Source organism: Hibiscus syriacus, unplaced genomic scaffold, assembly GCF_006381635.1.
Source record: "Hibiscus syriacus cultivar Baekdansim isolate YM2019G1 unplaced genomic scaffold, ASM638163v2 tig00110418_pilon, whole genome shotgun sequence".
NCBI classification, from domain to species: Eukaryota; Viridiplantae; Streptophyta; class Magnoliopsida; order Malvales; family Malvaceae; genus Hibiscus; species Hibiscus syriacus.
In genome coordinates this window covers 760,689-785,206 of record NW_024062730.1, presented here as the reverse complement: position 1 = coordinate 785,206, position 24,518 = coordinate 760,689, and the positions used below count along the sequence as shown (strand labels likewise).

General features: G+C 35.3%; 1 protein-coding gene and 1 pseudogene across 1 annotated transcript; one reads left to right on the top strand and one right to left on the bottom strand.

Annotated features, from left to right (window-relative positions):
• Positions 1-2,803: 2,803 nt before the first annotated feature.
• Positions 2,804-6,165, bottom strand: LOC120124327 (protein TRAUCO-like). The gene is made up of 2 exons (XM_039143031.1): positions 4,996-6,165; positions 2,804-3,229 (listed from the first exon to the last, which is right to left on the bottom strand). The coding sequence occupies exons 1-2, from the start codon at positions 6,086-6,088 to the stop codon at positions 2,964-2,966; spliced, it is 1,359 nt and encodes a 452-aa protein (XP_038998962.1). The 5' UTR covers positions 6,089-6,165; the 3' UTR covers positions 2,804-2,963.
• Positions 6,166-19,199: 13,034 nt separating this feature from the next.
• LOC120124350 overlaps positions 19,200-24,518 on the top strand; it is a 44,941-nt pseudogene continuing 39,622 nt past the window's right edge.

The following is a 24,518-nucleotide window of genomic DNA, read 5'->3' as shown; positions in this document are numbered from 1 at the left end:
GAAATCGAATAAGCCATCTTTGGCCAGGGCAATGACAAAGCCCCTGACCCAGATGGATATACTCCTCTATTTTTCAAATCTTCTTGGCATATTATTGGTGAGGATGTTGTGGCAGCAATCAAATATTTTTTCCAACAGTCATCTTTGCTCCCTGTTTTTAATGCAACCACCATGGCTTTGATTCCTAAAATTCCCAATCCCAGCAAAGTCAAGGACTTCAGACCAATATCTTGTTGTACTGTTATTTATAAGGCTATCACAAAGATCTTAGTCCAGATACTTACTTGCTTTATTCCTGATTTAATATCTCTCAATTAAACTGCTTTCATAAAATAAAGGAGTATTGTGGACAACACTCTTCTTGCTCAAGAATTGGTCAAAGGATATGGTAGGAAAACCATTTCACCAAGATACTTATTGAAGATTGACCTTCAAAAAGCTTTTGATACTCTCCGTTGGGGATTCATCTCTTCTGTGCTAAGAGCTTTAAATCTCCCTCTTAAGTTCATAAATTGGGTTGAAGCATGTTTTACTGATGCAAGATTCTCAATTTCTTTTAATTGTACCTTGATTGGATATTTTAAGGGAGCTAGAGGCATAAGACAAGGAGATCCCCTTTCCCCTATTCTCTTTGTTATTTCTATGAATGTCCTTTCAAGAATGCTCAATATTGCTGCTGAAAAAGGCTTGTTTAACTTTCATCCTAAATGCAAAAAGAATAGGTCTCACCCACTTATCCTTTGTTGATGACCTTCTGATCTTCTGCAATGGAAATATGAATTCTGTTGTAGGTGTCATTTCTGTTCTTGAGCACTTCTATGGAATTTCTGGTCTTAATCTAAATGCTTCTAAATGCTATTTCTTCTGTGTTGGTATTTCATCAAACAACATTGAGCTCATCAAGCAAGCTACTGGTTTTTAACTTGGTCTTCTGCCTGTTAAATACCTTGGAGTCCCACTAGTTACAAGAAAGCTCACAGAAAAAGACTGTGAGCCTCTCATCACCAGTATCAAATCCAGGCTCACTCTCTGGTCTGGAAAATTTCTGAGCTACGCAGGAAGACTGGAACTTATTATAGCAGTGATGTTCAGCATTGTTAATTGTTGGTGCAGACAATTACTGCTTCCTTATTCTATAATCAGCAAAATTGAACAGCTTTGCTCTCATTTCTTCTGGAAATGCACTGATAAATCTGCATCAGGCACGAGAGTCAGCTGGTATAACATTTGCAAACTGAAATCAGAGGGAGGACTTGGATTGAAAAATCTTAAAGACTGGAACAGAGCATGTATGATTCATCTCATTAAAAATATACTTGCAGGTGAGGGTTCATTATGGGTTGTTTGGATAAATGTTTATGTTCTAAAGGAGACTGATTTTTGGCTTATGGAAGGAAGTGCAAACACTAGCTGGAGTCTCAACAAAATTTTCAAGCTCAGAACAGAAGCTCATCCGATTCTCTTGAATGGAACTCTTTCTATCAAAAAATTTGGCAGGAGATTAGACACAAGGGGGACAAAATGCCTTGGCATTCTTTGATTTGGTTTTCCCACCACATTCCCAAGCATAGTTTGATAGCTTGGATGACAATTTTAGATAGGCTTCCCACTCGTGACCGCTTACAACGTATGGGGATCACTTCTTCTGGGACTTGTGTTTTTTGTAACGACATTCAGGAAAGTCGAAACCATTTGTTCTTCGAATGCCAATTCACATCTCATTTAAGAGAGAATATTCTACACCTTAGTGGATTAAAGAAGACTTTACAATCCTGGGAAGACATGGTTGCTTGGCCAAGTAACTCTTGGAAAGGCAAGTCACTCTTAACCACTATCCTTAAAATCGCTTGGAGCGCCAACATTTATGTTTTGTGGGAGGAACGCAACCGTAAAATTTTCAAAGGTTGCTCTCGGAATTCAGCTGAAATCTTTAGTGGTATCAAAGAATTAGTAGGAATTAAATTGAGGGGGGGGGGGAAATATCAACAAGCTTGACTATGTTAACTCCAAACTTTGTATATCATGGGGTATTGATTAAACCGATCGATTTTTTGTAATTAGTATGTAAATATCTTAGGTGATCGGTGATTTTTTTTTTGTAGCATTTATGCTTCTTTGGGTAATAAAATTGAATAATCCAATTTTTTTTTGTTGATTTACTGCTTTTGCACCCTTTACCATATCAACCAACTTGATCATTTTCCTTGATGCCAGTGGAATTTACACCATTTTCCTATTTAATTTGGAATCAGAATTTACCTGCAAGGGGACTGTTCCAATAAGTAGTGCAATTCCCATGAATTCCTTCTATCCTCCCACCACCTGCAGGCTGCAGAAGGTTTACAAGTAAAAGCCAAAGGTTAGAGTTCAATGTTTTACAGGGAAGGGGAATCCACTTCACTAAATAATTGTTACCATTTCAATTTGTTAAGACCTGTGTTATGTCTCCGGCTGCAAACTATCTTCTTAACTCAGTTTAAAGAATCGGAACACAGAACTTACATTCTATTAACAGGAAAAAGGCGAAGTGAATCAGGTCTGATTGAGAAACTATAATTGAAAATGCAAGCCAAAAAGAAGTCAGTTGCAGATACAAGCTATGATATCTGAGATTTTACTGGTCCTGTCTGAATGAAGTAGAAACTGCAAAATTAAGATTACCACAATACATTCAAGCGGTCTGCGGAAGGAACTAAATCACAAAAAGAGCATTCAAAATAATTAAAGAATCATATCAAGATATACACACGAGACAAAAGTAAAATAAATGACATCTAAGAAATTGATCATGTATTCGGAAACCGAACTTTCTCTCGTCTTTAAAGACAAGTCAGAGTTTACAGAACTAATCAATCAACTCAGCAGACCTAATTTCAAGAGTAAATAATTAAAATTACAAATATAAAACAGTCCTTCAAATTAGTAGGTATTTTAGAATGATGTTAGTCTCTGATTCAAGCTCACTACTGTTTCTTCTCATTGGCTACACCGTTTTCCACTTGGTTGTCAAACCCATGATAAGGAACTTCAACCATGGGTCTAGGAAGTGGACGTCCACCAAATTCCTCCGGGTAGCATTCAAAGTTGGGGCCGAAGTTGAACTTCACCACACAGTTTGGTTGATTTGGAAGGGTGTACATTGAAGCAGCAGGATAGTAACGACCGCCAAACAAATCCTTGAAAGCAACTCCTTGGCATACACCATTTTTGAAAAAAGAAATTTCACTTCCTGCAGGAAAGTCAACATTTATCAACATTAATTATGGAAAATCAAGAATATTACATGAAAAGCAGTATTTCCAGCTAATTGTAAATATTCTAAACAAAGTCCTCATCAAACACAGAATATATAGTCATTTCAATGGCAATTAGTTGATAATAATGCATGACTAGGATTCACAGCTAGTCTACTTTAAAGCCTTTCCAATGGCCTGTCTAAACAGCCAGGTTTGAACAAACAATCCATTTTTTATAAATGCTTTAGATATTACCGTGAACAGGTTTAACCGGCAAAACATAGCACATCCAATCAGATAGGCCCAGGTAGCTTCTGGGTAGGTAGACTTTATAATTAGAGTTCTAAGTTTTACCCATTATGATATGCCGGCCAAAAAGAGAGAAATTATCACTCAAGCAATGACCATAGAGAAGCCAGAATCGAAATATTTGACCAAAATCATGCAACAGAGTTGAATGTATTCTAATCAGAAACTTTTGTTCAAATCTAACACATTGTTTATTTTTGCGTTAGATACTGCAAAGCCAACTGAATTATAAAAATGCAAGCTGTAAAATTGCATTGTCCAAAGGTTCTATATGTCACTACTCAGAAGCACACTAAAAGGACTCGTATCTTGCTATATCTTTTTCATTTAATAAGGGCCTAACTAACTGTCCAAATCTCAGGGTTCATTGTGTTCTAACAAGATAATTTTATACAACTTTTCCACAAAATTTAAGCGATGGTGGGTACTGCAAAGTCCAACAGAATCATATAAATACAAGCCATGAAATTTGCACTGTAGAAAGCTTTACTATGTCACTTCTCAGGGTACTGCTTAAAGGACCCGTGGCTTGCAATATCTTTTCATGATAAGCAAAGGCCTACAGTTTGGTCATGAAAATAGTTTAATGAGAACATCATCAAAGCATATTGTAAACAGTCTATTTTAAAACCATGAGAGTTACAGAAAGAACTAGTGAAACACTGGGAATGAGGGAAGACTAGCATTATTAGAAGAATTTGAGCATGATGGGTAAGGTTTAACCGAATTTTAACAATTCAATGTAACTGCTTTATTATCTAATCATCCATCTCCTCCTTGGACACTTTAAGAAATCAACAGCACCATAACCAAGAACTGTCACGCAGAATAAAAGAAACTCTGGACGGTAACCACCATTACCAATAAATCCTTTCAAATAAAGCACTTTTATAACAGCCCTATACCACAAGCATGTAATGATTTTTGATAGTCCTTGCACTAATTTATAAAATTGATTAAAAGAATATATCTTAAATCGTTAGCATACTCCAGTTGTCGTTGATCATATTAGTTACTACTCTCAAAACTATCCGATTTTAAGGCAACCAAAATAGTTCCAGCTTGAAAGAAAATTAGAAAGAAATTGATTCAAAACCATAAAGACAATCAATGAAAAAGAGCAAAATTTAATGAATGCACAAAAGCATAGTGTGGCTGGGAACACGTTATTTTCTGACCTCTTTAAAACATCAAATTTGAAAGTACCATCCTAGAAGATGCAGCGTGTTTGATTTATTTTTATTAAACATCACCCACATAAGTACATGGCGCTTTCTTCTCTGAGATATTACCAAACTAGAGAATACATAGCAGTAGAAATAAGCATAAAGACGTTATTAACCGAAAACATAAAGAAATAAGCATAAAACCAGCAATCATATCCAATTTAGTTCATTCAAATCCAGTGCACAAAGAATAAGCTTTAATCAGAATAGCAGTAGAAACTCACCAGGAATCACTTTAGGTGGCTCCTCTTTTGCATCGGGGGCCTGCACATACCTCTGCCCTTTATACCAAACCAAATGAGGGGGCTTGGGAGCGTAAGACCCTCCTTCAGGTAAATTTATATAAAACCCTATAACATCCCCTTCTTTATACCCTTCTTCTCCATACTTCTCTCGCAAAGCTTTATGCACCTTACTCCCATCAATATCTCTATATCCAAAGCTATTGCCATCGTACCCGACCGGCGCCTGCAAGTCCCCTTTATCGGTAGACCACCCGAGCCGCGTATGCCCGGTCTCCCCCAACTTCACCAACTTGATTTCAAAGTACCAAGCTCCCTCCACCACCCCTCTCGTAGCTCTAACCATTCTATACCCCTTCGTGCTACCTGCACTCATCCTATCCTCAGTTAACTCCACTTTTTCGGCTTTATAAACCTTGGAAAGACATATTTTCATATCAGGGGTATCGTCCCCTTTATCAGGGAATCTCGGAACAGGAGCGATCAAAACCGGTTCCTCCCCATTCCCAGCATTCTGGCTATTCACTTTGCTCTTCTTTTTCCCTTTCCTCGACGTTTTAGTCACCCAAACATTATTGTTTTTCTTCTTAGACTTCTTTGTTGCCTTCGCTTTTGTAGAAGGGGAAGGATTTGACGGGGCATTGCCGTTGTTATTACTGTTTTCGACGACAACGTTGGTGGGGTTATCATCGCTGATTGCGGGGACTGAATGTGAGTACTGAGGAGCAGCTGTTAAAGACGATAGCTGCTTTTGCTTTTTGGGTTGGGGTTCTTCTTCGTCATTCTCGAATTCGTCGTAGTTTCGAGGAACTTTAAGTGGATTTTGGGTGTCGTCGGAAGCAGTCGTGGTGGTGGTGGTAGGATCTTCTTCAGAGAGAGAATCCGATGAAGCCACCGCAGGCTGGGTGGTTTCGGGCTTGGTAGCGCTGATGCCGTTTGGGGTTTCGGTTTCCTTAATGGGCTCGGCGTCGGCTTGGAGAAGAGTGTCTTTTAGAGGTTCGCCGGTGACCGGAGATGGTTGGGGGGCTGTTTCTTCGTTGTAATCGTCTTTATAAGTGGCTTGGAGAGAGTCCATCGAGGGGGGAAAGTAGAGAGATTTCGTGGGGAAACTTTGGTTTCTGATCTGGATTATTCGGATTTGTTGGTGGAAAGGAAGAAACTTTTAAAAGGAATGACATTGGGCCTGAAACCGAGAAAGAAAGAAACTGGGCTTTGGGCTTTGTAAAGAACACGCATTTTTTTCTAATTAAAGTTTTAAAAGAAATGTACAAGTAGGGATGAAAATTTAATCCGAATCTGATGATTCTGACCTACCGAACCCATTAACTTTTCTTAAGAGAAAATTGGCTCGGGTTAGGTCGGATCGAATTTTTTAAGGGGCTAAGTCAAGTTTGTATGGAGAGTGAAAATATTTCGACCCGACCCAACATGAGGATAATAATGAAATTTTCTTTAAAACTTATTATTATTTTTAATTAAATCTTAATTTTTTTATCGGGTCAGGTCAAATTCAGGTGAAGAGTATATATTTTTCGAGTCAGGAGGAGGTTAAAAAATTTTCAGATTAGATTGCATTCGGATGGATGATACATATTTTCGGATCAGGTCGGTTTGACCGAAAACTCGATCCTAACCAGACCTGTTTCCATCCCTATATACAAGGGGATCACATGGAATTTCAAGCTTGGGCATATTTTATATTTAAATAATTAACATATTAAAATTATTAATATTTAATTATGTTTAACTAGCATTAAGTTAATTTAGTGATTTAAGAAATGATTGTTATTGTACCAAAAAAAGAATGATTATTTTATTTAGAGATATCATGTTCGAACACTAGAGATTCCAGGATATTTGAACATTCATTTTCAAATAATTGAGAGTGTTTAAAACATATATCAGCACTTATAAGAATCCTAGATTAATAAAAAAAAATTGTGTCAGAAATTATTAATATATATTAATAGTTCATCGTTATTTTGCATTTAATAGCCATTTATCATGTTTAGTTTTAGGGTAAATTACATGCTTAGTACCTAAACTATCAGTTTAAGTACTTAATGCATTAAGTTTTTAATAGTGGGTACTAAAATGAAATAAAAATTAAACATTAAGTATTGTTTTGAAAAAATTAAAAGTTTAGATACTAAAATGGATCAAAACTGATAATTTAGGTACCAAGTGCATAATTCATCATAATTTTTATGAATAATTAAATCTAAATTGTTTAATGAACTTTGCATTGATTAGTTTTGAATATAATATATTATTTTAAAAAAGTGGGTGTGAATTGAGAGATAGAGCTAGGGATGAGCATGGGTCGGGTTGAGTCAAGTTTTTTGTCCACTCGATTCGACCCGAGAATAAGGAGTCCTCCATCCGAGACCCGACTCTACTCGACCAAAACAATTTTTCACCCGACTCGACCTGATATATAACTTAAAAATTCGATTTGACTCAACCCGAAATAATAAAAAAATATATAGAGAAGGGTATTATTGTAATTATTACTAAATATATAAGGTAAAATTATATATTTTTTCGGGTTGGATCGGTCGAGTATTTTTCACCCTAAACTCGAACCCGACTCGACCCGAACATCATATTAAAAAAAACCCGACCATACTCAAACCCGAATTTTTTTAAAAAAAATCCCCATATGGTAGAGTCAGAGTCCGTCGGATTCGAGTTCCATGCCCATACTTAGGTAGAGCAATTTTTTAACAATGTGTGTGGGGATAAAGGAGACAATGAAGAGTCCATATTTTATATTCGATGTAATTCAACATTGAATGATAAAGATAAATAAAATAAGAAATTGAAGCGTTTAACGATAGATTTATAGAGTTTGAGATATTTTTTATTGAATAAATATTGATTCACATTGAAGATGAAAAAATGAGTTTGATGAAAATTTCGAGTCTCATCACCATTAATAACTATCGACAGTGACTAGTCATGATGAGTGATGGTCGAATTTTGAGAAAATGAGAAAAAATAAGAGGAATAGAAAATAAAGAGTAAAAACATAATTTTATACGACTTTAAAAGGATATTGTATTGATATAAAATTAATTTTTAAAACCAATGTCATTTTGATGTCACATTACACATCATAAAGTCGTTAATTGTTTAATTATCAAGTGATCAAAATAAGGACAATTCAAAAGTTTAATAATTAAATTAAAATTTGTTAAACCTTTAGTGAGTAAAATAAGAGTGAAAGTATAGTTAAGTGACGAAATTGTAATTTACCCGACAAATATGAACAAAGCGCTTTTTCGAGGACCGTGTTTAAGGTGGTGTTTGTTTTCACTGTGTAAGGTCTTCAAAGCTCTTATGTCTGCGCCGCGCATACCACGCGCAGACATTGAGCTTCGCAGACCGTTTGTTTTTTAGAAGACAAAAGCTCTTCTAACGTCTGCGCGTGGTCTGCGCGGTGCAAACGTGACCTTATGTCTACAGATATCTTCTAACCTCTTCAAAGAAGTTTTATATTTAATTTTATATTATAGATATTAATTTTAATATTAATTTTTTAAATAAATTAAATATTAATTTTTTAATATTATATTATAGATATTAATTTTAATATTAATTTTTTAAATAAATTAAATATTAATTTTTAATATTATGTTATAGATATTTAATTTTATATCATATAAATTATTTTATATATTATTAAAATTTTATATTTATTTTTATTTAAGTTTAAATATAATATTTTATTAGATTTAAGTTTAAATATTTTCTAAAAATATCATATAATTATAAAAATAAATTATGAAAATATATATTTAAAAAATTAAAAGTATTACATAATTGCATATTTAATAATAGTTTAATGATAATTAATGTTTAAAAAAAGAGAGGTGTATGATTCATTAATTAATAATAGTTTAATGATAATTAATGTTGTTGTGCCATATGATTAGGGGTGTAAACGAGCCGAGTCGAGCTCGAGTATTGCTGAGCTCGACTCGACTCGAAAACTCGCGAGCTTAAAATTTTCAAGCTCGACTCGAACTCGAAATCTTAAACTGAAGCTCGTGACCAGCTCGAAAAGGCTTGAAATGAAAAAAAATTATTAAACTTAACTCGATTGAAACCTCAAACTCGAACATGAACCTTAAATACAAGAAATTTTACTGTATTTTTTTTTATAAAAAAATTAATACATAAATATTAATATTATTAATAATTTATTTCTAAAAAAATAAAATCTTAATATATTATATTTTCGAGCTGCTCACGAGCTTTTCGAATAGAATATCGAGTAGCTTGTTTCGGCTCGTTAAGAACTCGAGTCGAGCTCGAGTCGAGCTCGAGTCGAGTCCATTCGATCCAAGTATTCATCGAGCCTTGATCGAGTCAATCTCGAGTAGCTCGCGATATGTCACGTCTCATTTACAACCCTACATATGATAATAAAATTCAAAATTTAATATTATTATATAACTTTAGATAATTTAATGTTTAAAAAAATCATATAATTTAATGATCATTTATAAATTTTATTCTATAAAACTTAGAAAACTAATAATACATATAATTATGTGAGACTTATAATAGAATTAAGAGAAAATAACCTTAGTGGCCAAAGATGCCTTATAATATACGATTTTAACCAACTTTTTTTGGATTTGCCAAAATGACCAACTAAATCGTAATGCGATCGATAATTCGCAACGCGATCTCCGGTATCGCAAATCAGTTTCCAGATTCGCAACGCGATTCTGACTATCGCATTGCGATTTTCCAAATTCGCAACTCGATTTCTGAATTCGCAACAGGTTTTAGTTTCGCAACACAAATGTTTTGGGTATATAACTACGCAGCAGCAGCAACTCATAACCTAAATCCCTAAATCACAACTCATTCCATCTCCATCTATCACTCTCTCCGGCGACATCCGTTCCTATATCCAACGACATCCTTTTCCATCCGGCAACAGGTTTTAGTTTCGCAGCTCGTTTGTTTAGTAAATTAATTCACAATAATGAAATCATCTAATGTTGATCATGTTTGGATAGATTTGTGTTTTGGAGGGTCATGAGAGAATGTTCATGGTGTTTTACAAAATATGTCTTTACCCATGAATCTTCAACTAAAACTGTCATTAAAAAAGTTAACTTATGAAACTCTAATGTTACGTGTTACAAATAAATTGAATTTAGAGCCCCTAAGTGGATTTAGGCTATCTTATCAGAGAAATGGTAAAGTTTATTTGTTAACCGACAATGAAGATGTTGAACTATTCATTGCTTACATTAGTGTTTCAAGTGATGATGTTACATTGTATGTTGTTGAACCTAGAAGTAGTGAAGTTGGGTCAGTAGCGGGTAGTAATCAACTAAGTTTTTCAACCCCAGTTTATGGTGCTCAAAATTTAATGGTTCCACCACAATTTCATCACCAAGCAAATATTGTTTCACCACATTTCCAATACCAAACACAATCTCAAAACCCACAACCTTTCCCTAATCCAAATCCCAATCAACTTTCAGCACCAAATTCCGGTTTTCGTATTGACCAGTTAGACGATGATGAGCCAACAGAAAAAATTGTGAGTACTAGTCAGTATTCGAAATTTGATCTTGGTCAATACCCGGACTTTGATCTTGGTCAATACTCGGATTTTGATGATTTTTCAGAAGAAGAAACAGACCCTGCGTGTAATGATTTTGATATTGGTCAATACCCGAATTTTGATGATGAAACAGCCGTTGACGAGGAAGATGTTGTTGATGATAATGAGGAGGAAGTTACGACTGTAAATGAACATGTTGAACATCCATTCTGTAATTCATATAACACTGAAGAAGAAGAAGAAGAAGAAATCCCCAAAGAAAAGTCCCCGAAGAAAATGCCACGGGAGTATAACTGGAATATGCCGTAATTACTTCATATACCGGAAGAAGAGTTAGTAAAGATAGCAGTTGATTGTTACACAAAAATTATTCGTATCAAGAAAGATGATTGTTTTGATACAAAGGAAGACTTGAAGATAGATTTGTATACGAAATGTGTGGAAGATGGCTATCAACTAAAAGTTAACAAATCAAGCAAAGATCGTTTCGAAACAAGGAATATGATTGACAAAAACTGTACGTGACGTATGATTGCAAAGAGGATAAAAGATTGCGAAATGTTTCAAGTTAGGACTTTTATTGATAAACATACGTGTTCAAGAACCCAAGTTTTTCCTCACCATAGACAGGCAAACAAAAAGGTGTTGGGTGGTTTTCTGGCTGAGTTAATGTTTTTGAATGGCAGGGTATATCGGTGACATGAAATTATGACTGACATGAATGCTCGGTTCAAGATTAGTATCTCATATTCTCAAGCTTGGAGAGCCAAATGTTATGCCTTGGAATTGTTGAGGGGGTCACCAGAAGCATCATTTGCCCAACTGCCGGCTTATTGTCACAATTTAAAGCTGAAAAATCCTGGGTCGGTAACTCATATCAAAACAGATAGAGATAGACGCTTTGAGTTTCTGTTTATCGCCATTGGTGCTACGGTTAGTAAATCAATATAATTTTGTTGACTCATTTTTGTTAGTTACGTGTATTTCACATTTAAATGATTATATTTCTTGTGTATATGATTTTGTAGATTCGTTCGTTTATTAATTGCATGAGCCCAATTATTATAGTTGACGGAGCACATTTAAAAGGTCGATACCTTGGAGTAAACTTATTAGCAGTAGCCATGGATGCTAACAATGGGATACTACCAATAGCTTACGGGGTTGGCAAATATGAAACCTCTGATTCATGGATATGGTTTATGGGGCATCTTAGGGATTGCATAGGTCCTATTAGCAATCTGACAATCATATCCGATAGGGCAAACTCAATTGACAAAGCTGTTAGAAGGTGTTTCCCAGATGCTTTTCATGGACTTTGTGGTGTTCATTTGTATATAAATCTAAAATCAAGGTCTGCTGGTATAAAAAATCACAAATAGACATACTGGAAGGCTGTAAAAGCTTATCGGGAATTGGATTTTAATAAGCATATAAACTATTTAAGACGTGTTTTGCCTCAGTGTGCTCAAACACTAGAAGATGTCGGGTTTGAAAGATGGTCAAGAGTACATCAACTTGGAGCAAGATATGGTTTCATGACGTCTAATAGTGCAGAATCAATCAACGCTCTAATTCGTCATTCCCGGAAATTACCCATTACTATTTAATGGAGTATTTTCGAGCCTCTATTCAACAGTGGTACTACAAGAAAAGAAACCATGCAGGTATTATTTCTTTAAATTCGTAACTTATTATATATTTTACTAAGTGTTATTTATTTAAATTTATAGGACATTGGAACGTCGTGTTACACCATGGACTGAAAAAAAAGATAACGAAACGTGTTGTGAAGTCAATGTCATGGAGAGTTGAACCATGTTCAAACACTTTGTTTGAAGTACTGGATAATAACTTAAATGGGCTTGTCGGTCTAAATGCAAAGACGTGTAGTTGTATGAAATGGCAAACATTTGGTTATCCGTGTGGCCATGTTATAAAAGTTTCTCTTCATCTAAACCAAGATGATTCAAGCACATACGCTATGGATTGCTACACTACAGAAGTATATCGACAGACTTATGGCGAGATTGTCTACCCTATTCCACATCCTTCTGAGTGGGACATACCAGATGACTTACAAACAGTTTTGCCACCAGCCATGGACAGAAGGCTACCTGGCCGACCAAAAAGTCATGATCGTATACCGTCTAAGGGTGAAGAGAATAAGAGATCGACATGTAGTCGGTGCAAGGAAAGTGGTCATACAAGGTTGACATGTGGATCACCAGTGCCATCACAATCATCTTTTCCTCTACCAAAATATGGATCCTTATCAAAATCCCAATCACAACCGGCTTTACCTTTTGGGATTGTTAACTTAGGTGATTTTTAAATGCAAACGTTATATTATGTGTATATTATGTGTGAACTTTTAACATTTTCAGTTAGGCATGTATTAGTAACTTGAGTTTGAACATTGCTATTATATGTTCAGTTGTTATCACTTATTAGACATTCATTTGACTATCGCAACGTGGAAATCGCAACGCGAATATGACTATCGCAACACGGAAATGACTATCGTAACGCGGAAATGACTATCGCAACGAGAGAATCGCAATGCGAAATGAAAATCGCAACGAGTGAATCGCAATGCGAAAATGAAAATCGCAACGCGAAACTAATTTCGCGTTGCGATTTTCATTTTCGCATTGCGATTCACTCATTGTGATTTTCATTTCGCATTGCGATTCTCTCGTTGCGATAGTCATTTCCGCGTTGCGATAGTCTGTTTTGCATTCAACAAAATGCAGATTGAAATCAACAAATCAACTATTACATTTCAATCAATTAAACAAGCACAACTAATAATTATGTACACATCAATTAAACAAATCAACATTTACAAATCATCTTTTACAAATCAATTAAACAATCAAAAAATAATAATGAATTATTTCCTCATCAATTATTGAATCAACATTTGCACCCCATACATCCATTTCACGCAGCTCACTTCAGGATTAACCTGCAGAAACCAAACATTGAATCAACAACACTTTCTACACATCTAAAACCTACAAACAACAAATTATTGAATTCTAGCTACTTAACCAAACATTTTAAAACCAAAAAGAGTATATATGTTTAACAACACTTGCATTTGACTTACAAATTGTTTATGGACACTTTCATAACGCGGATGCAGGTAGACATCGTCTCGCATATATTGCTCTAGCCATAAAATGCCGTAACCACAAGCCTACTGTACCTCTATATCTATCGGTGGGAGGTAGAAAATATGTACTTCCTGTCGTCAAACGCTCCAAGCACATGCATACGAGAGGACTACAATCCCCTCTGGCTTCCTTCGTTTGTTGTGGCGCAGTCTCGTCTCTGATAACTGTAACATTGAACTTCTTTGGCTTCTTGTTTTCAGACTTAGTCCAATAATTAATTGCATCCAAGAATTTAGCCAAATGAGAGCTCCATCCCTTAATAATATCTCTCAAATCAGACAATGATATGTAATTTATCATGATGTCATATACTATTGTCTTTAGGGATGAGAGCTGAAGCTCGACGAGAAGCCAATGAGTACGGTCCAAATCAGGGATAAACACCTGCATCGAAATGTAATAATTCAAATTGCGCACTTATTTATGAACACCTTTAAAATATTTAAACAAATATACTAACCTTATCGACCTCCCACCATGCAGGATAAAGTTTAGCTTGTCCATTAGCCAACACATATGATTCATGTCGTTGATTCTTCAAGTGAACTACGTGAAAAGACGTCGGTATAATTGTATATCGCGTTTTTTTTATATTTTTCTTCAATTTCCTTACAATTAGAAGACGTGTCACCCATGAATCAATATGCTGTTTTACAAAAAAAGACATATTTTAGTGAATTACATAAATTTTAAAAAAAAAATTAATCAAACTGAAATATAAGAAGAAATATAAGACTTACCCCCCATCGAAATAGCCGTTGTCTTCAACCCCTAATAATACACCCCACCAAGATCGTTTAATCAACAAATGCATATCATCGTTGAGTTTGTATATGTCAACGTAACACCCTTGGCTCCGCTCATGTAGATAAAAATCAACTGCGGTCTTAGCCCAAAGGGTATTATCCAGAATTGTTTCCGGTAGTTGTTTCCTCTCCACTTCATCTGCCGGAATGGTACTGGCCGGTAACTTATACGAAAGCCAACAGTCATCCATCATGTCCGGCACGTGAGGGGGCTTCTCAATAATTCGATATATTACGCCATGTGAATCGGGCTCTAGAATGTTGGGAGAGACCTCTTCAACGATGACAGTGGCCTCTTGAACGGTGGGAGGAGACTCTTGAGGGATGATAGGGGCCTCTTGAACGATAGGGGAGGCCTCTTGAACGATGACAGGTGAGTCGGACTTTTTCTTACGGATTCTTCACACTATTGGGGTGAACGGAGACATAATGGCACGTGCACGCCGTCTGATGCGTGAACTCCGTCTTGCAAGAAAAACCCGACGTAGAGCATCCACCTTAGCGGGCCACTAAAAATAAATTAATACATAAGTCAGTAAATAAACAGACATGATATTAAACAGTGAAAACAAAGACAAATATATTTCAAACTTGCACGGTATTCACCCAAGTCATTATTATATCATTGTTCACAAAATGCATCAGATAACATTCCAGAAGTAAACACTTATATAAACATTTAAAATGACAACATATATGTTTAGTGCATGTTCAATGACAACATAAAGAGTAGTAGTTTATTCTTGAAACTTAAATTTTCAACACTGTGAAGTTAGTATTTGTCTTTTGGTTAAAGTAATGCAATTCATTCAAGTTTCAATTTGCAGAAGAATAATAGAATCTGAAACTTAAAATCGCAACGCGAAAATGACTATCGCAACGAGAGAATCGCAATGCGAAATGAAAATCGCATCAACAAAATCGCAACGCGAAAATGACTATCGTAATGCGAATTTGCCTATCGTAACGAGAGAATCGCAATGCGATTTTCATTTCGCATTGCGATTCTTTTGTTGCGATAGCCAAATTCGCATTGCGATAGTCATTTTCGCATTGTGATAGTGATTTTCGCATTGCGATAGTCATTTTCGCATTATGATAGTCATTTTCGCATTGCGATAGTCATTTTCGCATTGCAATTTTGTTGTTGCGATTTTCATTTCGCATTGCGATTCTCTCGTTGCGATAGTCATTTTCGCATTGTGATAGTAAACTATTCTTCTTCTGCAAATTGAAACTTGAATGGATTCCATTACTTCAACCAAAAGATAACCAAAAATAAATACTAACTTCACAGGGTTAAAGAATAAACAATTAAACAGTATTGGCAGCAACCGAATGAATTTACTAAGCAATCTAAGTGCAATTACGAGTAAATTTATCATCAAGTTAAATATGAAAAATATTAAACTTACCTAGTTGCGTAGAGTATGAACCTCGTTTTACAACGATGCTACAATCTCACGTGGAGCTGATACCTCACCACGTAAAGTAGACACCTCAACACGCCATGCACCATTGTCATCGCGTAAAGTACCGACCTCCTCACGCAAGGCATTGACCTCATTACGTAACTCCCCTAACTCATCCCGTGGAGGTGGAGAACAGGGAGATAAACGTCGTGGCATCTTTGCCGGTCGCCTATCATGAGGTGATGGTGGAGAAGAGGCTCGATGATGTGACAAAATAGGTGATGACTCTCATTGTGGAGGTGTATATTCGGGTCGATCAGGTGATGGCTCTGGGTGAGGTGATGGCTCTCGAAGTGGTGGCTGCTCATCATCCGTTCCATCAAAAAAAAGCTTACTAGCTTGCCACCAATCAGTGGCAAGCTCAGCTTCCGTGGGTGTTAGCCTCTGTAATGGAGTGTTGGCCTCCTAACAATATAAAAGCTCAAACAAAGTTAAACGTGTAGTAATAATAACTTGTTTATAAACATATGGTAGTATTTGTGTTAACTTACATTATTTATTGTAGTATACGATAGTAAATCTTCCCATTGTTGCAAGGACCGTTTCCTCTTCCAGGAAATAGCCCTAGGAATATCATTAGAAGTTTTTAATGCATATGTCTGCATGGCGGGAAATGCCTCAAATATCCAAATCTACAAACAATATAATAAGAAACATTAGTAATTGTTAAAGAATTAATTATAATTTTGGAAACATTATATAAAAATTATTACCTTAAAGGCCCAAATAAAGCCTGAGAAAGTGTATTTGGAACCATCGCCACACAAACTTTTCCGATCATTAAAGGCAGACGACAACTTATTCCATGTAGCTCTCCATAGATATGAACCCCACGGAAACAGGTTCCATGCATTTAGGTCCTCTACCAATTTAATTAGATCATTATGAATAGGTTGTCGGGCCTCTCTGCCTAAAAAGCCGGCTTGCAAAAGTATTAGAAGGCATACTTGGACAACATCGACGTCATCCATCCGAGTAAAACCATCTTTCTTATTCAATAATCTCGTCAAGTCTTCCACGTGTAAATTCGACTTCTCCGTTGACAGCTCAGGAAAAACCCAGGAAAACCATGATAGGCGGGTAATATGTCTAGTGTACCGATCTACATCATCGTGTCCGAAGCGTAGACCGGTGATTAAGCAAAACTCCTCCCGCCCAAAACACGTATACGCCAGTGGAAAATCAAACTATATCTCTTCATCACGACGTTGTATAGTCTCTGGTAGATCGCTAGTCATGATTTGAAGAAACAGATGGGTCAACATAGCATCTCCACCCGGATGTTGTACTTTCAGCCATGGTCCGAAGCAAGTATCCTCAAATATTTTTCTTTGTGCAGGTGAAAGCTTCGACGCAATTATTTTGGCCAGGCTTACTTTATTTCTTAAGGTCAATTGAGCCGAATAAAAGTTCTGCAAAAACAATAAACATACCAATTTAGATATACCAAAAACTACACTGTGAAGATATGAACAATAAACATAAAGAGTAGTAGTTTATTCTTCAAACTTAAATTTGCAACACTGTGAATTTAGTATTTGTTTTTTGGTTGAAGTAATGCTATTCATTCAAGTTTCAATTTACAGAAGAAGAATAGTTTCTAAAACTTTAAATCGCAACACGAAAATGAAAATCGCAACACGAAAATGACTATCGCAACGCGAATTTGACTATCGCAACGCGAAATGAAAATCGCAACGACAGAATCGCATTGCGATAGTCATTCTCGGTTTCAAATACTAAAATTGAAAGAAACTTGAATGGATTGCATTACTTCAACCAAAAGACAAAACAAAGACAAATACTAACTTCACAGGGTTAAAGACTAAACAGTTTAGCAGTATTGGCAGCAATTGAATGAATATAATAAGCAATCTAAGTGAAATGGTTAATCTATTATTGAAAACACCAGTAAACTTATCATCAATTTCAATATGAAAAACCTAATAATAATGCAAAATTTTCAAAATAAAAATAATTAAAAAAACTAACCCTCGGTGGTTGATTTGGTTGATTTTCCATTTCTGACCGAGAATGATTTCGCCGGAGATGGAGACTGCTATCGTCGGCGATGGGGACTGATTTCGTCGGAGATAGGGACGGATGTCGCCTTAGAGAGTGAGAGATGGAGATGAGACTGAGTTGTGATTTAGGGTTTTAGGTTATGAGTTGCGATTACGGGATATACTATGGACAGTTCAGTGTTCCGATATATTAATATATTCGTGTTTGGAATTTGGAAAAAAATACGCGTTGGATACGAATGACACTATGTAAATCGCATTGCGATAGTCAGATTCGCATTGCGATTTACGTATTCGCATTACGATTTACGTATTCGCATTGCGATTTACGTAATCGCATTGCGATTTTCCTAATTCGCGTTGCGATTTACGTATTCGCATTGCGAATTAGGAAAATCGCAACGCGAATTTGGGAAATCGCAATGCGATAGTCAGAATTGCGTTGCGAATCTGGAAACTGATTTGCGATACTGGAGATCGCGTTGCGAATTATCAATCGCATTGCGATTTAGTTGGTCATTTTGGCAAATCCAAAAAAAGTTGGTTAAAATCGTATATTATAAGACATTTTTTGTCACTGAGGTTATTTTCTCTAGAATTAATAAGGTGGTGTTTATTTTTCTAAAAATATTTATTATTGTAGTTGTATGGATTATTTAAATTTCAGTATTGTAAAACTAAAATTATTTAAATCTCAGTATTGCAAAACTCTTTTAAATTTAAAAAATTAGTTTATTTATATTTCAGTTTATTTTAGCAGTCTGTAGACGTTAAAAAATAAACAGTCTTCTTCTTGCAGACTGCAAAATTTTGGTCTACCTCTTTTGCTGTAAATGTGGTCCGAATATTGCAGATCTTTTACCTCTGCAAAAATAAATACCACATAAGAATAACGTTTTCTCTTTTCTTTTTTTTATCCGACGGTTCATATCACGCCCTTTTAACACCAAGCCCCATCCAAGGGTCGTAGTTCACCTGACCTGATCCTTGGAATCTCCCGCGAACAAGAAGTTAACCCTAAGCTATGGGGAATAAAGAAAACAGAAAAGCGCCGACTTTCTATATTGCTCTATCGTGAGGAAATAGCCTTCAAAAGTTGAAAGTGAAACCATCCAGATGTCTCTATACTCTCACATAGAGGAGGTTCTTTGGACCCAATACCAGATTCTGGACCGGGTAACCCAGGTCGCCTCCCAAATTACCCGTGATTTCAACTCCGTTCACGACCCTCCCCTCTTCGTCGGAGTCGCCACCGGTGCCCTCTTCTTCTTCTCAGATCTTATCAGGAGAATACAACTCCCTCTTTCTGTTGATCTGGTTCGAGCTCAGTCTTATAGCTCAGATACTCTCTGTAATGGAGCTCCTTCCATTTCACTTGACTTGAAGCTGACGTTAAGGGCAAACACGTCGTTCTGGTAATTCCCCGTTCCTCTTATATATATATATATACCGGGCCAAGCTATTGGTAAGCAATCTGCATAGGCAAATCACAATTTTGAATTGCGCTTTTAGATAGGGGTGAGCATTTAATCGATTGTAGTAAAAAAAATGGAGTTAGTCACAGTTCTAATTTATAGCTCAAATTTTATTTAAATATTTTTTAAAGTGAAGTTGATTTATTTGAGTTTTTCGAGTCTTCAAACTCTGGCTGGAAGAAATTGATAATGGCTTTTAACCAGTTCACATCCATTCCAATTGGGTGAAAGTAGATGTTCAAGTGCTTATTGTTTATTTGATTTCACTAGATAAATGGTCTTGAAATTTTGATGATTATATGGATTCAGAGGAAGTCTGACTGAAGAAAAGCCTTAAAGATCGTTCTAATAAGAGTATTAAGATTTAGAACCGAATTTGCTGATAGATTAGTCCATTTAATATTGTCTTAGGTTGAGGATATTGTAGATACAGGATGCACTTTTCCTGTCTAATTGCACACTTAGAAGCAAAAGGCGTGTCATCCGTATCGATTTGTGCTTTCCTTGATAAACCAACAAGACGGAAGGTTCCGATCAAGCTAGTTGGGGTTGGAAAGTTCTATAAGGGATTCGAGGTAAGAATATTTAGTTGCTTTCTCTACAGATCATATGTAGATGATTATGGTTATTGCTGTTTTATTTACGGCGTTTTTCCCGATAAATCACCTTTACCCTCTTATTTTCTTTGTCAGTCACCGTTCAGACTATATTTCCCGATTTAATATCCTATGCAGTAAGACGTGCCCCCTGCAGCACGCTTTACGCTGACATGGATACACGTGGTTAAAGAGCGGCTCCTGGGGCGCACCTTACGCCACGTAAGGGTATAGTGCAAGTATCGCGCCTTTTATAATTACAGTAACTCTTCTCGGCTATAAATACCCCTCTCCTTGTAAACTCTCTAACAACGTTCTCTTTGTTGAAAACATTTTGATATTTTAATATAACAAATTAAGTTAAATGAATTTTAAGATTTTGCAAAATTTTTCTAAGTATATTCGATATAATTATTCGAATATCAAAATATTACTCCAAGTTTTTCTAAGTTCAATTTTAATCCTTACTAAAAGTGTAAAATTGTGTTTTATACTTAAACTATTTTTGAAACAATTTTCACAAAGTATTTCGAACAAAAAACGAGCTAAAAATCAATTTTATGAAGGGATGCACTGATGCACTCATTTATGCATCGATGCACACTCTATTTCGAATGCATTTTATGCACCGATACATAGCCATGCATTGATGCACTCAGGATTTTATTGAAACATCGAATGCATTTTATGCATCGATGCACAGACCATGCATCGATGCACTCCAGGCTTGTTTGAAACATCGAATGCATTTTATGCATCGATGCACCCCTAGTGTATCGATGCATTAAGTCTTCCAACGGTCGAAATATTTGAATTTTACACTTAATGCACTGATGCACCTTGACTATGCATCGATGCACATACACTCCCAACTGATTTTATTAATTGTTTTCACACACTAACGACTCTATTAACTCCATTAATGATCCCCCAATGTTAAAAATTGATCCCCCAACGTTAAAAAATGATCCAAGAAGTATTTAAACAAGCTTAGAAGCCATTGATCAATAACAAGAAACAACAATCATCAAGAATCAAGAGAGAATCAAAGAGAAATCATCAAAACTCAAGTTTGAACAATTTTAAGCCTATTTCATTCAATATTCATTTTTGCTTTCAATAACACTTATTGTGATCAATTGTATTATTCTTGAGTGTTTTTCTTTGTTATAGAATTGTGCAAACATCCTTACTTGTGAAGATTTTCTTGTAAGTTTGCAAAGTTTGTATTATTCTCTTTGGGAGAGAGTGTTCTCAAGAATTTGGGGTATAATTCTTGAGAGATTTGTAAAGTTACTCTTTGTCCTCAAAAGAAAGACAAATTAATGAATTTGAGAAAAATCTTTAGTGTGGATAGCTAAGGTAGTAGACGTAGACTTTGGTTGAGAAAGTCGAACCACTCTAAATCGCTGTGCAAATATTTTTCAATTTTCTAAGCTTCCACCGAAAGTTTTATTGCCAATTCACCCCCTCTTGGCCTATTCCGTCGATAGATTAACTCAATAATTGGTATCAGAGATTGACTCATTTGAAAGTTTAATTGTCTCTTGAGTTGATCCGGGAAGAGTTACATCGATAATCAAGTCATTAATGATCTCCACTTCAAACTCTGACTTCGTTCTTGATTCATTGCCCGTCAACAAGCCTCCTTTCTTCAATGGAGATAATTATGCTTATTAGAAGAATAAGATGATGTATTTTATTCAAGCAAGTGACATGGGAGCATAGAATATTATAGAAGACAAATACATCAAGCCTTCCACCCATCCAAGATTATGGAGTGAAGGAGAGACAAGAATGTTCCAGCTCAACTCCAAAGCCATCCATATTATCTTTTGTGCTCTTGGATCGGATGAATACGAGAGAGTTTCATATTGTACAACCGCCAAAGAAATATGAGACAAACTATAAGTCACTCATGAAGGCACAAACGAGGTAAAAAAATCTAAAATTAGTCTTCTAACTCATAACTATGAAAATTTCAGGATGAAACCGGATAAAGATGTCAAAGCTATGACTAATAGATTATCCACGATTATCAATAGTCTCAAATCATATGGAGAAATTATTCCAAATGACAAGCTTGTAAGGAAGTTAGTTTACTCTCTTCCAAAAGTTTGGCAATCAAAGAAGACGACGATCATCGAGGCTAAGAACTTAAAATCCTTGAATCTCGATGAGCTTATTGCCTATCTCCTTACACATGAAATGATGCTTAAAGAAGAGAGAGACCTCGAGAAAAGAGACGAACCAAAGAAAGAGACGGAGAAGAAGAAAAACGTTGGAGTTGCTCTCAAATCAACAAAAGATGAGAGTGATTTGGATGAAGATAACGATGACGAGGAAATGATATTGTTTGCCAAACGGTTCAGAAAATTAATTAGTCCCAACTGAGGAAGAAAATTCAAATGAAATGAAAGCTTCAAAAATAAACCAAAAGAGAATGACCCGATCATTTGCTATGAATGTAAAAAGCCGGGGCATGTCAAATATGATTGCCTACAATTGAAGTGAAAGTGTCAATCAAAGAAAATTCAAACTTGTGCTTGATGACATTAGGGGAAAATTCTCAGGTAACCACTAACTCATTTAATTTTGAAGATTATTCGTTTGATGAGCTATTAGAAGAATATAATGAGTTGACTTCGGATTATGAGAAATTATTTTTAAAATATAAAAATGATATTTCGAAATTATAAATTAAAATAATCTCATATCCAAGACCAACAATGATCTTGAAAGTAAAATAAAAAAATTGCAAATCAAACTAGAAGAGTTTGAAAAGAAAAATTCTGATTTGCATAATTTACTTTCAAATGTTAATGAAGACCATTAAAAGAAAATTGATGATCTTAAAGCTTCTTTTGATAAAGTTGGAACAAAACATTTTGAAAATGGAGAAAATTCAAAATCCAACTTTGTTAGAAAAAGTTTTAAAAACTACAATCATAGAGGTTTCCGAAGAACCTCTAATGGAAAAATCGTTAGAAGTATATGTGTTCCTAAAGAACTCATTACTACTAAAGATAAGGATATCATACACAAATGGATACCTAAGGGAACTAGAATTTTGGAGACTAATGAATATGGACCCAAAAGAATTTGGGTACCAAAAATAAAAAATTAATCTATGTTTGTAGGTAAAAGAGCATTACTAAAAGGCACGAGAAACGAATTCAAATTCATGGTACCTTGATAGTGGATGCTCAAGACACATGTCGGAGATAAAAGCCGGTTCATAGAGCTCAACACCAAAAATGGAGGAGAGGTGACTTTTGGTGATAACTCAAAAGGTCACATTGAAGGTATATACACTATAGGTAATACCTCTTCCATACAAATTAAGAATGTTTTATATGTGAATGGATTAAAGCATAATCTATTGAGTATTAGTCAATTGTGCGATAAGGGATTCAATGTCATGTTTGAAACTAATGGTTGTAAAATCATTGACATTGCATCTAATCAAATTATGCTTGTTGGTCATAGAATAGGAAACATTTACATGGTGCATTTAGATTCTATAAATATGACTAATTTATGCCTAGTTGCTAAGGATGAGCATGATAGTTGGTTATGACATAGAAGACTAGGACGTGTTAGTATGAGTGTTTTACAACGGTTAATTCAAAGAGACTTAGTAAGAGGGTTGCCAAAGCTAAAATTTGATGATAATAAAATCTGTGATACTTGTGCTAAAGGAAAACAAAAACGAATTTCTTTTAAATCCATTAATGATGTATCCACTAGTAGAATATTATAATTGATCCATTTAGATCTTTTTAGACCATCTAGGACCACTAGCTTTGGTGGAAAATAATATGCATTTGTTTTAGTAGATGATTATTCTAGATATACTTGGGTTCTATCCTTAAGTACTAAAGATAAAACATTAGAAAAATTGATCACGTTTTCGAAAGGAATTTTAAATGAAAAAGGTTACTCTATAAATAATATTAGGAGTGATCATGAAACTGAATTTGAAAATCTTGGATTTTCTGAATTTTGTAATTCTAATGGTATTAGTCATAATTTTTCAGCACCTAGAACCCCTCAACAAAATGGAGTTATTGAGAGGAAAATCGAACTTTAGAAAAGATGGCTAGAACCATGCTTTGTAAAAATAATTTGTCAAAATATTTTTGGGCGGAAGTCACAAATACCGCTTGTTATGTTATTAATCGAGTAATGATTAGGTCTATTTTGAAGAAAACTCCATATGAACTTTTCAAAAATAAAAAGCCTAACATTAGCTATTTTCATCCTTTTGGATGTAAATGTTTTGTTTTAAACAACGATAAAGTAAATCTTGACAAATTTGATGTTAAAAGTGATGAAGAATTTTTTTTGTTATTCT

Bases quoted from the DNA above. Each gene is read 5' to 3' on its own strand.
- LOC120124327 (XM_039143031.1), bottom strand. From the start codon at position 6,088: ATGGACTCTCTCCAAGCCACTTATAAAGACGATTACAACGAAGAAACA. The intron at 3,230-4,995 runs GTGAGTTTCTAC...ACTTTCCTGCAG, and splicing joins GCCACCTAAAGTGATTCCTG to GAAGTGAAATTTCTTTTTTC.